Genomic DNA, 15,885 nt, shown 5'->3' on the forward strand with positions numbered 1-15,885 from the left:
GCTTTTTTAAATGAGGGGCTCCAAATTCTTGGGAAGGGAAATTTCTTTGGCTAAATTATGGCACCATTAACTCCCTTCTTTTTCTCCAAAGGAACATTTTACTGGAAAATTGATACTATAATAGTAGAAAAGCACCTGGTAATGTGGTGGCATCAGAACATATTACTCTTGCTACTTATGGTACCTCAAGATTTATTTTAGGTATAAAATTTACTTTTTAAATTTTATTTTCTATTTTTATTATTAGTTGTTCAAAACATTACATAGCTCTTGACATATCAAAAATTTACTTTTTGATAGAATGTTTAAAGCGGTTTCATGTTAGTTCCATGTTAGGGACAACTGATCATTTCCTACAGTCTATAGGATTTCAGTTTAAAAAAAACAAGCTGCCTTTCGGTTGAGTTTTCATTATGAAAATAGCCAACACCGTATCAGCACTAACCATGTGCATGACCCTGACATGAACTCTGCTAGTTACACTATTCTATGAGGTAAATTATTATCTCATTTTACATGAGAAACCTGAGGCCCAGGACGTTAAGCAGCCTACCCAAGGTCACAGTCAGTGGCTGAGGTAGCTTGTCAATATGGCTCTAAAATCTCTGCTGTCATTACATGGAGACAGGCAAAGGCATGAACAGTCCTTGAAACTTTGGACCTACCTCACGTAATGAACAAACACCATGAGCAGGCATCCCACGTAGAAGGAAAAGAAGATGAAGACACTGAAAAGACTGGCTTTCACGTAAACAGATTCTGAGAGGAGAAGAAATGACGTTGGTCAGGTTGTCCTCAGGAGGAGGAGGACAACGTCTGGGACAGGACAGCTTAATGGGCCCACCTCCATTATACCCCTTCTTAAGTCCCAAGAAGTTTTCATTCAGAGCAGCAAAGGTGCGGGAGGTCATCCACACACCACCCCTTCTTATTATCCTCAGGCAGCTGGCTTCCTCAAGGAAGACTTGGGAAGGACTGCTGTATTCAGCTCTAGAACCGGGTTCCCTTTCTAATGAGGTGTCCTGATTCCCTCTTCTATCTCTAAGGCAAATGGACTTTAGTTTTTCTGTGATGATCTTCTCTGGGAGGATGACCGTGTCGAACCATGTTTGAGAAATGTCCTGACACAGGAATCTCCCCACCACATCCCAGAGTCAACACTGACCTTTAATGGAAGGAACGATGGTCACTTTAAGTTTCTTTGTTCGTTGTAGATTCCAAGTCTGGTTCTCATTTTCTGATAAAAACAAAACAAAGGCCAAACCAAACCAACAAAAATAAAAATGAAAGACCGAAAACAACAACAAAAACAAAGCAGAAGGTGCCATGGATTAGATATGCAATTCTTGTCCTCTCTTCTGAGTAGTTGTACAAAAATGTCCAGAATTAACTCTGGCTGCTGAATTTCATTTTAACAAGAAGAGGAGGAAAATCTAACTTTCAAATCTTCAAACTATCTAATATTCCTTTTGGTTAAAAGTCTCAATTTGGCCTTTGCCTGAGCACATTTTAGTTGCACCAACTGATGCAAAAGAGACTTCAGTGTCCTTCCTTTGGTGAAGAAGGATTTGGTCCTTCTCTTTATGTCTACAGAGATCTGAAGAAAACAGTTGTAAAAAACAGAAAGCTATGTCTTCCTTTAGTTTGCATTTTTCTTCTGGCCAGTAAAAAGTTGTTTTTTCCTTGAGCAGCTTATAGTTTATTAAGGAACACTGACACTGGTAAAACTCCACAGCTATGTAATTAAGAGATTAAAGAGCACGCTAGCAGAAATTTCACCCAAACACTGAAGGAACCATGTTATACTCAACAGTAAATACTCTCTATGTTGTCCATAAATTGTTCTTCAGCAGGGGATGGGAGGTCTATATTGTCAATTCCATTCCCAAGGTAGAACTGGGTAGTTACCCATAACTCTTTGTACTATGCCTGAGAGCTCACATAACCCCTTATCTTTGGGATAAAGCCGTGATACTCAGCTTTCTTACTATCTTATGTGGTATAACTTTGGCAACCTGAATAGTAAACTCTAAATTTTTCTTGTAATGTCTTTATAGAAATGATTACTACTGATAAATATAAGGGTTCTATCTTAGGAAACTCAGGAAATAGACCTTGACCCACTGTGTAATATCTTTACTTCACAATTGCAAATATTTGCTGAGTAAAGGGCCAACTGAGCGAGTTTACTTACATGGCCTGAGGGAGTATAAGACTTTAAAATGTTAGGATGTACTCAATGATATTTTGCAGCATCAATAATACCTTTAGTCTGTTATTTTCTTCCTCAAGTGTCTCTCAGACTGCCCTGCCAAATCACCGCTGATGGACCCATAATGGGAACTAGAGATAAACTTGTGGCTACCTTTCATTCCCTTCCAGGTATTTCTCACTATCTCTTACCCTGGATGAAGAATGATCCTCCACACGCGTAATCTTCAGGTTTTATCACAAACACCACGAAGAACTGCTCATCTGGAAAATCCTTCTTCTGTGTAAGACAAAACAACCTTATGATAGGCCCATAAGGAAGACAGCGAGAAGAAGGGAGAAAGTCCATGGGGGTAGGGACACAAAGAAAGAGAAAAGTAGAGTTCACCCCAGCCCTTTACGCACTTGGAAAGGACTCTCACATAACTGTAATTGATTCCAGATTATCTACAATAAGATAATTATTGCATCAAAGAAATTAAACAGATATGCTACTATGGTTTGAGTCTACTTTGTGCCCACATGAGTGTGTAGAACTATGATAGGCACCATACAAATAATGTCAATAACCTACACTTAATAATTAATATCTTCACATTAAGTTTTTGTTTTAAAATCTAATGATAAATGACTTTTCTAAACATCATACACTCAGCAGTTAAATAAATAATTCAGGTGAGGGAAGTAAAGGACCCAAGGTGGGAGTTATTATAGTCTTGATTTTGACTGTCTTTGTGCTTCTCTGTGTCCCAGTTTTCTCATCCATGAATGTACTATCGTTGATAAGATAACCTTTAAGGTATATTAGAGTTCTATAACCCTGAATTATCATTATCATTTATTTATTTATTTTTAATTTTTTTATTAGCTACACATAACATTACAATGATCTTGGCCTGAATTATTTTTTATCATCCTCAAATTTCTGGTATTATGTTTTTCCCACTGAGAAAATGGTCTAAGGCTGAAGTGGGGGCTCCAAAAGAAGTTTATTAACAATTACATCTAAGGCAGACATGATCTTATATGTCTTGCCCTTCATTAACGAAGTATCCTGGGTGACGTAAAATCTGAAGTTCCCTATTATGGTTACTTTTCTGTCATTTTTGTTTATTTTGGACCATGTGATGCTGAGATGCTAAGGAAGAAATACTAACAACAAGAGAAGATATTTGGGATATCAAATTTGAGACCCTCAAAAATTAAAGTTAGACTGATAGAATTTGTGAGGCCTGATGCCTCTTCATTCTATGCCTATTATTCAAGAAACAATATCACCATTCCCTAGAGAATAGGTCAAGTCACGGGTTCTTTAAGTCAGTACCACTCCAAGGGCAAGGACAGAATCTGTTTGAAAATATGCTGCTATGATGTATGTACCTTTTTACATGAAAATAATAATTTAGTTACAAATACCAAAGGAGTAAACTGCTGCACACAACAATTCATATTGCTTTGAATCTGTCATTTTGTCCAGTTGAAGTCATATTTTGCTGTTACTGGTACAGACTGTAGAATATATTTAATTGCTGTAAGTGGATCTGATAAACTTTATTGTAAATTGACAGCTTCCAATGAGTAGAACTCTTTTATCCTTATTTCTCTAGGCAATCTGTCAGTTATGTGTCCTACTGCACCATGGGTTCCCAAGAATCCCCATGGATGGGGAGAAATCCCTACTTAGAAGAATAGCATCATTTGTGATCACTCAGCTTTGGTTTTACCAATAACAATCTTAGTTTTAAACCAGTCAGAGAGGAAAGAGATCCAAGGTACACAGGGGATAGCCATCTCTTTTGAACGCTAGTTCAGTAGGTAAACTGACTACTGATTAAGCATTGTCGTGACAACAGTGGACACAGAAGCAACGTCTCACCTGTAGTGTGATGGCAGCTTTCTTGGTCATGGACTGATAGACACCATTAAATTCCACATTGTGGTCAAGATCATACACTGGGCACTACAAAATGCATAAAGATTAAAATGAAAGAATCATTAATGTTACATAATGTCATGTCACACGTAGAACTTGTCCAGGCGTTTCCACCTGGACCACAGATCAGGGGAGTCCTTACTAAACCAGAAACCATGAAAGGTTTCTCCCCAGCACAGTTATGAAAAAGCCCGCCTAATATCTGGTGTCTTGGCCTTTCAAGTTAAAGTCACTTTACACTCAAGATAACTATGAGAAGATTGTCTTAAAGTATATAACACAGTCCCTATTTCTTTTTGTTAACACCTGGTAACATTGAATGTTACAATAAAAATTTTAAAACAGAACAAATGGTAGGTTTCTATTCTACTTTTTTTGTGGAACCCACAACTTGGTCTTCCTTGTTCTTTGTCAAGATCCATATTACCTCTTCCCTTCCTCTCTCCTTCCCTCTCTTCCACCCTTCTTTCTTTCTTTCTTTCTTTTTCTTTTTTTTTTGGTGAGAAGCCAACTATTCTTTGTCTTTTATTTCTCTAAATAAATGTCTGCAAACATGAACATGCACTTAGGTGCATAAGATACTTTTCTTATTATTTATCAATTTGGGGGAGACACATAGTGTAAAAGGATGCTGTTGTCCTTGCTCTTCCCTTTCATTTATTCTAGATAATACAATACTACCTATTAGAAGGACTCACCATGATGTTCTGGACTGAGACAACAGAACATGGATAAGCCATTTCCGATACCACTTTAATGATAACTGAGTCCACATCTTTGGGAAATTTGTATAGAAAATACTGAGAAAAAGAAAAGGAAAGACATGATTTGTTAATATTAGGAAATACTTACAGTGATGGACTCAAACCATTTTCACACGAATAGGACTATATTCTCTACTATCAAGTACAAAGTTCAGATGCAAATCTCAATGAATTGTTATTATTTCAGACAGCACTCATCTCATGCATATTGAGCAACTGACAGTTCTGCCAGATGTTAGAAAGATTTAGCAGGAAATATGACAAAGTCACCATTCACCCAAAGATGCCATTTCATTTTATGGTGTGACCATTTCTTTTCAAATAAATTGTGCATTTCCTACTTAAGAAGTACCCCCGCCCCCCCCACACACAAACCCTTAGAATTATAAATATGCGGATATAACATGAGGCAAGATTTATTTCTGTGTGGCCAATGTGAAATATGAAGCCTCACCTTGAAAAGCAGGTAAGCCTGTTCTTCAAGCATTTTGACCACTTTCTCATAGGCAAGAATTAGTGCTACACCAGTCTTTCCCTTAGACCTTCCACCAAAGAATCTAAGAAGACATTTAGATTCCAAGATGAGATCCTATATCTAGCTCCTAAAATATGTTCACAGTCTTTGGCAAACTCAGGCATATTTAAAAGACACTTGCCAAAAAAAAAAATCATCAGAATCAAAACATTTAAAAAAATCATCAGAAGTAGGAAACATTTCTAATAGAAAGAAGTTATACTATTTACATATACAGATTATGAGTCCACTGGGAATACCCAATGGACTCATAATCCATAAGTATTGACTCTTAAGTTTTAAACATGTCACTAATGATGAAGAAAGGGAGAATCTGCTCAATAATGGTAAGCTTGGGAAGTCAATGAGAAACTATGTCAAGCTTCTGATTAAGATTTTGAGGAAAATAACGCAAATGAGCCCCACATCCTAGGACTCTAATAAACCCATCACTTTAAAAGACAAGCAAAACATAATACAATTTATATTTCAATATCATTTTTTTTACTAATATTGTTTTGAGAACCAGGGCAATAAAAATGGAATGTTTTTCAATAATCCAAAAGTTTCTGATGGGGAAAAAATCATATTAAGATAAAGAAATGTTAATAATGCTGGTTTTTGAAGTTTATTCATATCTTGTAACAGTCAGTGATACCTCCAAGAACTCTCTTCATTTTTGAGTTTGATTCAAATACATATAATATAGGGCTCTTTAAAAGGTAGAGAGTCTGGAATTCCCAAAAGGAATTTCTGGTACTCAGGGGATGGCACTTTGTAATTCAAGAGGATTATTATGATTACTATTGGCAATGTTGAGCATCATATATATATTTCTCATGATGATTATTGAATTTGTGCAAGCAGTTGCTACTTATGGACACCTTATTGATATGCTCAAGTATTATCAATCTCATTTTCTCTAAGTTACCATAAATCCCAAACAAATGTTTTTGACCCCTGCCCTAAAAATCTACTTCAACTAGAGTAAGCAAAGGACAAGTAGGCACAGCAATGGCTGGAATTTAGGCTAAAAATCACCATGTAGGCCCTGACTAGCCACCCAGTTTCTGTAACCAGTCAGTTCAGCAACCTGCTTCTACTTTATAGGAGGAGAAGCAGTGATTGACAGAGGCTGTCTGGGAATGTACAGCTACATTCACTTTAGATGAGTTTACAACATTAGAAAATCTTTTCTGTAAACAAAGAGGATAATAAAATACAGGTCAAATGGAAATAGTTAAGAGTAAAGTAAGACTTTTATAGGTATCAAAGACTTTTCATGTTCTGTTTTATTAGTTTGTTCTAAGTATTTGTAATTCTAGTGTGGGGTTTATATACAAAGTATTTAGATTTTGACATTTACATATTTTTAAAAATAAAAAGGAGTCAAATATATAATTGTCACTGATTGTCGGACTACAAGCTCTTCTATTAGATTGTGTATACAATATTCATGGATCATATTTATCATAGTCTGTGCATACTTCACTCTTCCTGTAGTTAGTGAAAGTTGTTCTGTCTTTTTCTAGGTATCTCTCATTGTACCTAGCAATACTGCTTTTTTTTTTTTTTTTAATTAATGGTCAATAAATGTTGAAGGCAACCGATTATGGTCTATGGCCCTCTCCTGCCACAGGGTGGCAGCATATATGCACAACAGAGACTTTCACTGAAAGGGGCAATTTAACTTTTTTTTTTTTTTTTTTTTTTCTGGTACTGGGGATTGAACCCAGGGCCTTGCTTATGGTGGGCAAGCACTTAACCCCTGAGCTATAGCCCAAGATCTTTTAAAGATTTTTTTTTTTTTTTTTTGAGACAGGGTCCTGTCCAGGCTAGCCTTCAACTTATGATCATCATGCCTCAGTCTCTGCAGTAGTCAGGGTCACATGGATGTGCCACCATGCTAATTTTAATTTTTAAAAGATGTGTAGGAGTCAGTTCATACAGACTTGGGAAAGCTCATTGCATGCATCTCTTCCCAACTCTATGATTTTGAAATCAGCCATGATAGAGGTATTTACACCGCAGGAATGGGCAGATGCCATAAAATAAATGAAGGCATTTTCTCTGAGAAAAGTTGCTCAATATTTACCAGCACACCAGTGACTGTAATAGGTTTACAACAGTTCAAAAATATTTTAATATCAGCTTTACTATATCCAAAGCAAAAGAATTTAGGACCAAAATTCTATTAAGGCCTGCAGAAAATTTATAATAAATACTAAGACAATAAATAAACTTGTTTTAAATTTGCTATTTATACTTTTTAGAAACTATAAAAAAGTTAAAAAAAATTAGCTAGAAATGTTACCAAAAACAGCCTGAAATAATTAAAATTTTCATGTATTTATTCTGTTTGTGATTATGACTTCATAAGGAACACCCAAAATAATTAATTCTCATGTTACATTTTTGTCAGCATTCCTGCTCTTTTTTTTATGCCAGGAGAAACTTACATATTCTAGCAATAACACTGTAGAAATTAAAATCTGGCCTATTTTTGTCGTACTTTCAAGTTAATTATTGGTGTATCTGTTTGGTGTGTGAGCCTTCCACTTTCTGTTCCTCCCCATCCCAAGTATTACATCCACAGTGATAGAATTTGTATCTCTCTCTTCTTTATCCTGTGCTCCCAGTACCTGGTGCAATCTCCATTGTACTTGGGACATAGTAAACATACAATCTGCTCAATGAAAATTAAACCAAGGCACGCCAGGAAACAAATATCATGTCTTTCATTTCACACCAACTAAGGGGATAAAATAAATGTTGTGGTGCTGGGATTGTGGCTCAGCGGTAGAGTGCTCGCCTAGCATGTGTAAGACCCTAGGTTCGATCCTCAGCATCACATAAATAAATAAATAAATAAAATAAAGATATTGTGTCCAATTACAACTAAAAAATAAATATTAAAAAATTTAAATGTTGTGTCCCAAATCCCAGTGACAGGAGGAACAATCTAGAATGCAAATACATCTCAAATTGTGAAAGGTCAAGGGCCACACTGAACGCAGACTCTGTGTTACCATGGTTTCTGAGGGTAATACCAATAGGTGGGCTCTTAATAACTCTTGGGGCCCTCACTTACCTGAGGTTGGGAAGGGCTGGCAGTGAAGTGAAAGGCAACGTTTGTCCTGAGAAATGTAAGTGGGAGAAGGGAAAGAGGGAAAAGTGAGAAAAAAGCATGAGTTAGCATGCATAAATCATTTATTTAAAAAGAAAGTCATCTTAACCTAGACTGAAGGAGGGCCTTACACTTTGTGAAGGGAGTTTATCCCCTCAAACTGATAACTAAATGGGGAGTTGGTGGTTTCAACTCTTAAGAATGATCAAATTAGAGAAGATGATTTTTATATCTTTAAATAACCACGAAGATCTACCTATATAAGTAAGTGCTTTGGTTGCTTTTAAGGACATTTTTGCCTTTGGACTTATATTTTTACAATCAAGTACAGAGTTTAGGTATTAGAAGTGAGTTGAAAGAAAAGAAATGAAGACTTGGGGATAAAGTAAGGTAATTACACTTTGAATAATGTAGGTATCATTTTAAAATAATTTTGATAGATACATGGCAGAAGATAATTGAAAAAGAAAACGTGACGAATAGGTAATCACTCTAGCATGGTTGCTGGTGATAAGCACAGCTCTTTTTCTCTCCTGTTGCCTGACACACCTGCTCAAAATTCACCAAGATTTTGTCCTTCTTGGGTTAGGCATTGCCTTCTAAGGCCCAACTTTAAAATGTAAATACTGCCCAAAGAATATATTGGAAGCTATTTTCTCTCCAAATGGAACTTTACTGCAAATCATTTTATTAGATATTTATGACAGCAATGATCCAGGCACTCAGGAATGGAGAACTCAAGGAGTATGGAAGATGCATGCTTTGAAGGCTGCCTGGAGGGAACATCTGAGAAACAGTTCAAGAGGCCGGAAAACACAAAGGACACATTGGTTCTTCTCTACACCTTGTGAGAGTTGCTCTTGGGCTGTTTTGCTTTTTCTGGCTCCTGCTTCATTGTTAGCCTTGTAGATCTTACATACAAGTCTACTGTTCTTGAAATTCTCCAAGCTGCTGAAACACCTCTTCTAGGGATGTCATACCCTAAACCTGTCTAATGTACACCCCTCTCTGCTTTTTTTGGGAATCTGAACCGGAATTTTTGGAATCTGTTACCAACCTCATCTCCTGGAGCTCTGTGAAGACTCTTTCTTCCCACTCGTAATTTTCCTCTTTTAAAAATTAAATATCTTTTAAACTTGGAGCTTCCTTTATAAGGGGCATGTCAAGACATTTAAGCAAGATATGTATAATTTGAGGTTTTATATAGAAGCATAAGACTTGAACACTATTTAAATAAAGACATGGCCACAATTTAGGCTTTTATTGAACTGGGCTCAGAATTTAGCTCACAACAATGGACGAAATTTTTATATATTCCCTTTCAACAGAAATCGTCATCCATGTAGAAGATTGGTTCTGCTAAAGCACTGTTGAAAACTCCTGGCCTTAAGTCACCTAAAGGAGCCCAAGTCCATGTGAAACCCCGTTGTGAGTCTCTACTAAGGATCCACAACCTGAGTCAGGATCTGTGGTTTTGTGTGTGGCCTGAGAGTCATCTGCTGTCATCAGGGCAACAAGGGCACTCAGCTCACTTTGTTGACAGGTCAGAATAGGAAGAGGACACTGATTTTCTTGGTTAGCAACAGACAGCATGAGATTTCCTGAAACAATTGTGTACTTAGGGCAGAAATTTGATTTTCATCTACCTCTTCATTTGAATTCCATTATAACAGAATTTATGGACATCAATATGCACTTTGTTTTTTTCTTGTTCGTTATGTTTTATTTGCTAGTAGTATAATGCTTGAAAACTTTGAAAGTATATCATCATCATCAACATCATCATCACCATTATTATTATTATTATTATTTTTTTTTTAAAGAGAGAGTGAGAGAGGAGAGAGAGAGAGAGAGAGAGAGAGAGAGAGAGAGAGAGAGAGAGAGAGAGAGAGAATTTTTTTAAATATTTATTTTTTAGTTCTCGGCGGACACAACATCTTTGTTGGTATGTGGTGCTGAGGATCGAACCCGGGCCGCACGCATGCCAGGCGAGCGCGCTACCGCCTGAGCCACATCCCCAGCCCAACCACCATTATTATTATTATTTTTGATACTGGAAATGGAACCCAGGGGTGCTTTACCACAAGCTACATCCCCAGCCCTTTTTAGTTTTTATTTTGACACAGGGTCTCACTAAATTTCTGAGACTGTCCTTGAACTTGTGATCCTTGTCTCAGTCTCCCAAATGTCTGGGCTTACAGGCATGTGCCACCATTCCTGGCTGAAAGTACAGTATTGAATTTAAGACTATTACATTTAACTCTTTTCTTTCTCTTGGAGTCAACAGTATTTGCATAATAAATGTTGTTTGTTGGGGATGAAATATTGTTTCTTCTTGTGTGGTTCCTAACAGAGGTGGAGATAGTTTTATCAAGGGTCATTAACCATAAGAGTAAAGCTAATAGAAATTCATATGTACTTTTAGTTTTAGAGAAAAAAGTATCAAATTTTCAACTTGTTTGTTGTAAAAATCAAGAACAGGAAACAATACTTATTCAACAAATACAAGAGATGAAAGTGCAATTTTGTTTCTTTGTTTTGCAATTTCAAGGAAGGACAGAGGGAAAAGAAACAGATGGAATCAAGGGCAGGTGCAGATGAAGGAGAGGGGGTAAAGAAGAGGCAGACAGGAAACCATGGGGACAGAGAAAGAAACAAGAAATCATTTAAAATTTTTTTTTAGTGTGTGTGTGTTTCTGGGGATTGAACAGGGATTTATGCATGTAAGGCAAACACTCTACCAACTGAGCTATATCCCCAGCCCTTTTGTGTATATTTTTTGGGGCAGGAGTACAGGGGATTGAACTCAGGGGGCACTCAACCACTGAGCCCACATCCCCAGCCCTATTTTGTATTTTATTTAGAGACAGGGTCTCACTGAGTTGCTTAATGCCTCACCACTGCTGAGGCTGGTTTTGAACTCTCAATCCTCCTGTCTCAGCCTCCCGTGCTGCTGGGATATAGGCGTATGCCATTGTGCCTGGTGAAACAAGAAATCTTTACAGGAGGATAATAAAATAGATGAAAAAGGAAAGAGGATTGGGAAGAAAGGGTAAGTGGAAGGAGAGGAAGGCACAAAAGTTCAGTAGTTTTTTTTTTTAATTGCATATTTTAAATACATGACAGCCGGAAAAAAGTTCAGTAGTTTTTGAGGTGAGTCCCAGAGAGGTCTCTCAGAATCACAGCATCATACTCATCAGCAAGCCCCTGACACAGAGAGCCATGGGTGTTCCAAACCTTTATTTGTTGAAGGAAATGATGCTGTATTATTGCCTTGGACTATGGACTTCGTTCCCTATAATCTTCCAACTGACATCTGTACAGGGTTCCCGTCACTGCCCAAACCTTTCTCCAGCCCTTCTGTCATTTCCAACCCTGTCCTTCATCCCTCTGGTTTAAGTATGAACTCTGTGCTTATATGCTAAATTCTATCCTTTCTATCCTTCTCCGGGACTTGGCTTTTACAAACCAACTTTTCTGTGAATTTAATCTGCCTTTCAACCCCTTGGTTATAAATACATCCCAGTCTTGACCATTTTCAAAATAAATAACAAACCACCCCAACATTATTCTACCTTTATCCCTGTTTCTCCCTTCTTTAATGTAATCCTATACCCTTCCTTTTCTTCACAAGCCAGCTTATTTATTTAAAGAGTTTCTACTCTCATTCATTTTTCCCTTTGCCTGCTCTTGTCATGGTTCCTTTCCCATCACCCCCTTGAAACTGCCTGTGCTGATGGGAACAGTCCCCTCTTGTTTCAGTCCATTTGGGCAGCTGTAACAAAATACCATAAACTGGGTGCTTACGTTTTTGTTTGTTTGCTTGCTTTCTTGGCTAGGTGTGGAACCCAGGCCTCATGCATGCTAGGCAAGTGCTCTATTACACTGAGCTACACCCATCATCAATCAATGGAGTACTTACAAAGGTTAGAAATTTATTCCTCACAGTTTTGGAAGTTGGGAAGTCCAAGATCAAGATGCCTGCAGACTTGGTGTCTGAAGAGGGCCTGCCTCTTTATTGATGGTACTGTTTCACTGCATCCTCATGTGGTAGAAAAATGTGAAGAGTCTCTTCTACAAGAATGCTGATCCCATTCATGAGGGCCCCACCCTCAAAACCTTTTCACTTCCCCAAGGTCCTACCTCCTAGTACCATCCCCTTGGTGGTTAGGATTTGAATATATCAATTTGGGGGAACACAAACCTTCAGACCATAGCACCTTCTAACAACTAAATCTAGTGACTTAACCCTCAACTATCTTTATCTCTCCATGAATCTGATATTGACAATCACTTTCTCTTTTTCTTTCCTTTCCACATTTTTTAATTGGTGCAATAGAGTTGTACATAGTGATGGAATTGTTGTTGCATATTTGTACATGAACACAAAATAACAATATAATTTGGCCAATATCACTCCCCAGAACTCCCCCCCTTCCCCCCACTTCTTCATCCATTTCTTCTACTGATCTCCCTTTGATTTTTAGGAAAAAATCTGCCCCCAACTTTGTTTTCCTTTTTCCTCTCTCGCTTCCTTATATGAGAAAACCATATGACTCTTAATCTCTAAGTTTTGCTTAACATGATGGTCTCTAGTTCCACTTATTTTCCTGCAAATGCCATAATTATATTTTTCTTTGTGGCTGAATAAATCTCTGTTGTGTGTGTGTGTGTGTGTGTGTGTGTGTGTGTGTATCCAACATTATCCATTCATCTGATGATGGGCACCTGGGTTGGTTCCATAGTTTGGTTATTGTGAATTGTGTAGCTATAAACATCAATATGCATGTGTCATTGTAGTAAGATGACTTTAATTCTACAGGATGAATACTGAGGAGTGTATTCCTGGGTCATGTGGTGGTTCCATGCCTAGTCTTTTGAAGAACCTCCATACTGATTCCCATAGTGATTGTACTAATTTGTAGTCCCACTAACAATGTAAAAGTGTTTCTTCTTCTCCACAACCTCTCCAGCATTTAATATTATCTGTATTCTTAATTATTGCCATTCTGACTGGTGTGATATGAGATCTCAGTGTAGTTTTGGTTTGTTTCTCTAATTGCTAATGATGTTGAATATTTTCTCTATTTGTATTTTGTATTTTAACTATTTGTATTTCTTTTTTGAGAAGTGTTTGATTAATTCATTTGCCCAGTTATTAATTGGGTTATTTGATCTTTTGGGTGTAAAGTTTTTTGTGCTCTTTATATATTCTAGATATGATTCTGTCAGAACAGTTGCTAACAAAGATTTTCTCCCAATCTATAAGTTCTCTCTTCATATTCCTAATTGTTTATTTGTTATGCAGAAGCTTTTTAATTTGATGCCATCTGAGCTTTAGGGGTTCTATTGAGAAAGCTGTTGCCTATGCCTACAAGCTTTCTCTGTCTTGAAACACTTCCCTCCTCGGGCTTTACGATACCTGCTTTCCTGGGTTTTCTTTCACATATCTAACTGTATTTACTCAGCCTCTTTTGATAGCTCCTACTTCTCAAACCATTCTTCTTTTTTTTTTTTCTCAAACCATTCTTTACGAGATGTCAGTCATAGTTCTGTTCTTGATCTTCCCATCTTTCTTAGCCACATGTATATATTCAGTTGCCATAAATACTACAAAAGAAATGGTGAATCTCAAGTTTCTCTGTCCAGCCATCTCCTGGGCTCCAATTATAGAACAGAGATTACCTGTTAAGCTTCTGCCCTTGAACATTCCTCAAGCACCTCAAACTCCACTTGATTAAAATAGAAGGTACTGTCCCTTCTCTGATTCCGATTCATCATGTCTTTTTGGCAATAAACCTCACCAGACTTCTAACATCATCATGGGCTTCATCTCAGACTTCTCCCTATCAACCTTCCATTTGAGTGATCCTCTCATTCTATTAGTGTGAAAGTTACGTGGAGGTACTTGTTCCCCACTCAAAACACCATCTGTGCCCACTATAGCATCAATAACAAAAAGCAATATAAATATTTTGAGTCTCTCCCAAAATACTAAGGGATGATTACATAGCATAACACATAGTAGAATCATCCAAGTGCCTCTTAGCCATCCATTTCCTCAAACAAACAACAAAGAAAACTACTTTTGCAGCATGGTAGTTATATCTCATTTACACATTTTATCTGCTCAAAAAAAAAAAAAAAAGATTCACGATCTTTACTTAGAAGGCTACAGAGGGTCAAAGGCTATAAGTATTCACATAAGACTATAATTTTTTATGTCTCTTATATCTGTTGAATTCGTGAATTTGCCCCCTGTGTATTACTTGACTCTTCTTCTTCCTTACAACTTTGTTACCTCTATAATATGTTCAGGTTCTAATTATTATGTATTTTTCTCTGTTCAACTAACTTTTGATTTGTCCATTTGCTTGTACTCTTTCCTCCACTCTAATACATCTTCCACACTGCCACTGAAGTCATCTCAAAGGTCTGATACATTCATGTTATTTTGTTGCTTAAAATCCTTCAGTGGTGTCCCAACCCCCTCATTCAGCCTCCAAAACCTTAAACATCAAGGCTGGGTACTGTGTGTTTCTCCAGCCCTATCTCTCATAACTCTGCCTTAGATTCGATGCAGAGCAGCCTTCCTGAAGGATTTTTACTTAGCGGGCCTTTCTTTTTGTACTAAGGATTGAACTCAGGTGCACTCAATCATTGAGCCACATTCCCAGTCCTATTTTTTATTTTATTTAGAGACAGGGTCTCATTGAGTTGCTTAGCACCTCACCATTGCTGAGGCTGGCTTTGAACTCTCGATCCTCCCATCTCAGCCTCCCGAGCTGCTGGGATTACAGGCATGCACCACCATGCCCAGCTCATCTTCCTTCTAGTAAGAGGACATTTTAAATTTTGTTCCTTTTAGTTATACATGAAAGTAGAATGTATTTTGACATATTATAAATATATAGAATATAACTTCTCATTCTTGTGGTTGTACATGATGTGGAGTTACATTGGCCATGTATTCATGTATGACCAGTAAGAAAGTTATGTCTGATTCATTCTACTGTCTTTCCTATTCCCATCCTCCCTCTTTTCCCATCATTCCCCTTTATCTAATCCAATGAACATCTATTTTTCCCTCCTCATCCCTTTATTGTGTGTTAGTATCCACATATCAGAAAGAATTTTAGGCCTTTGGTTTTTGGGGGATTGGCTTATTTCATTTAGCATGCTAGTCTCCAGTTCCACCTATTCATCAGCAAATGCTGTAATTTCATTCTCTATGGTTGAGTAATATGCTGTTGTGTATAGAGAGCACATTTTCTTTATCCATCATCTGTTGAAGGGTACCTAGGGTGGTTCCATAGCATGTGAATCAAGCTGCTAT

At 37.3% G+C, this 15,885-nt stretch overlaps 1 protein-coding gene across 4 annotated transcripts in view; it reads right to left on the reverse strand.

The window, feature by feature from the left end:
- Positions 1-15,885, reverse strand: part of Sidt1 (SID1 transmembrane family member 1) — an 81,391-nt gene that overhangs the window by 40,827 nt on the left and 24,679 nt on the right. For all 4 annotated transcript variants that reach the window (XM_078044208.1, XM_078044207.1, XM_005327598.4 and 1 more), the window contains exons 4-9: positions 8,514-8,559; positions 4,843-4,944; positions 4,088-4,171; positions 2,404-2,491; positions 1,166-1,237; positions 666-759 (exon numbers count right to left, since the gene is read on the reverse strand). In XM_078044208.1, coding sequence (XP_077900334.1) covers positions 666-759; positions 1,166-1,237; positions 2,404-2,491; positions 4,088-4,171; positions 4,843-4,944; positions 8,514-8,559 — 486 coding nt within the window. The remainder of the gene's footprint in view (positions 1-665; positions 760-1,165; positions 1,238-2,403; positions 2,492-4,087; positions 4,172-4,842; positions 4,945-8,513; positions 8,560-15,885) is intronic.

This window comes from Ictidomys tridecemlineatus, chromosome 3 (assembly GCF_052094955.1).
Source record: "Ictidomys tridecemlineatus isolate mIctTri1 chromosome 3, mIctTri1.hap1, whole genome shotgun sequence".
NCBI classification, from domain to species: Eukaryota; Metazoa; Chordata; class Mammalia; order Rodentia; family Sciuridae; genus Ictidomys; species Ictidomys tridecemlineatus.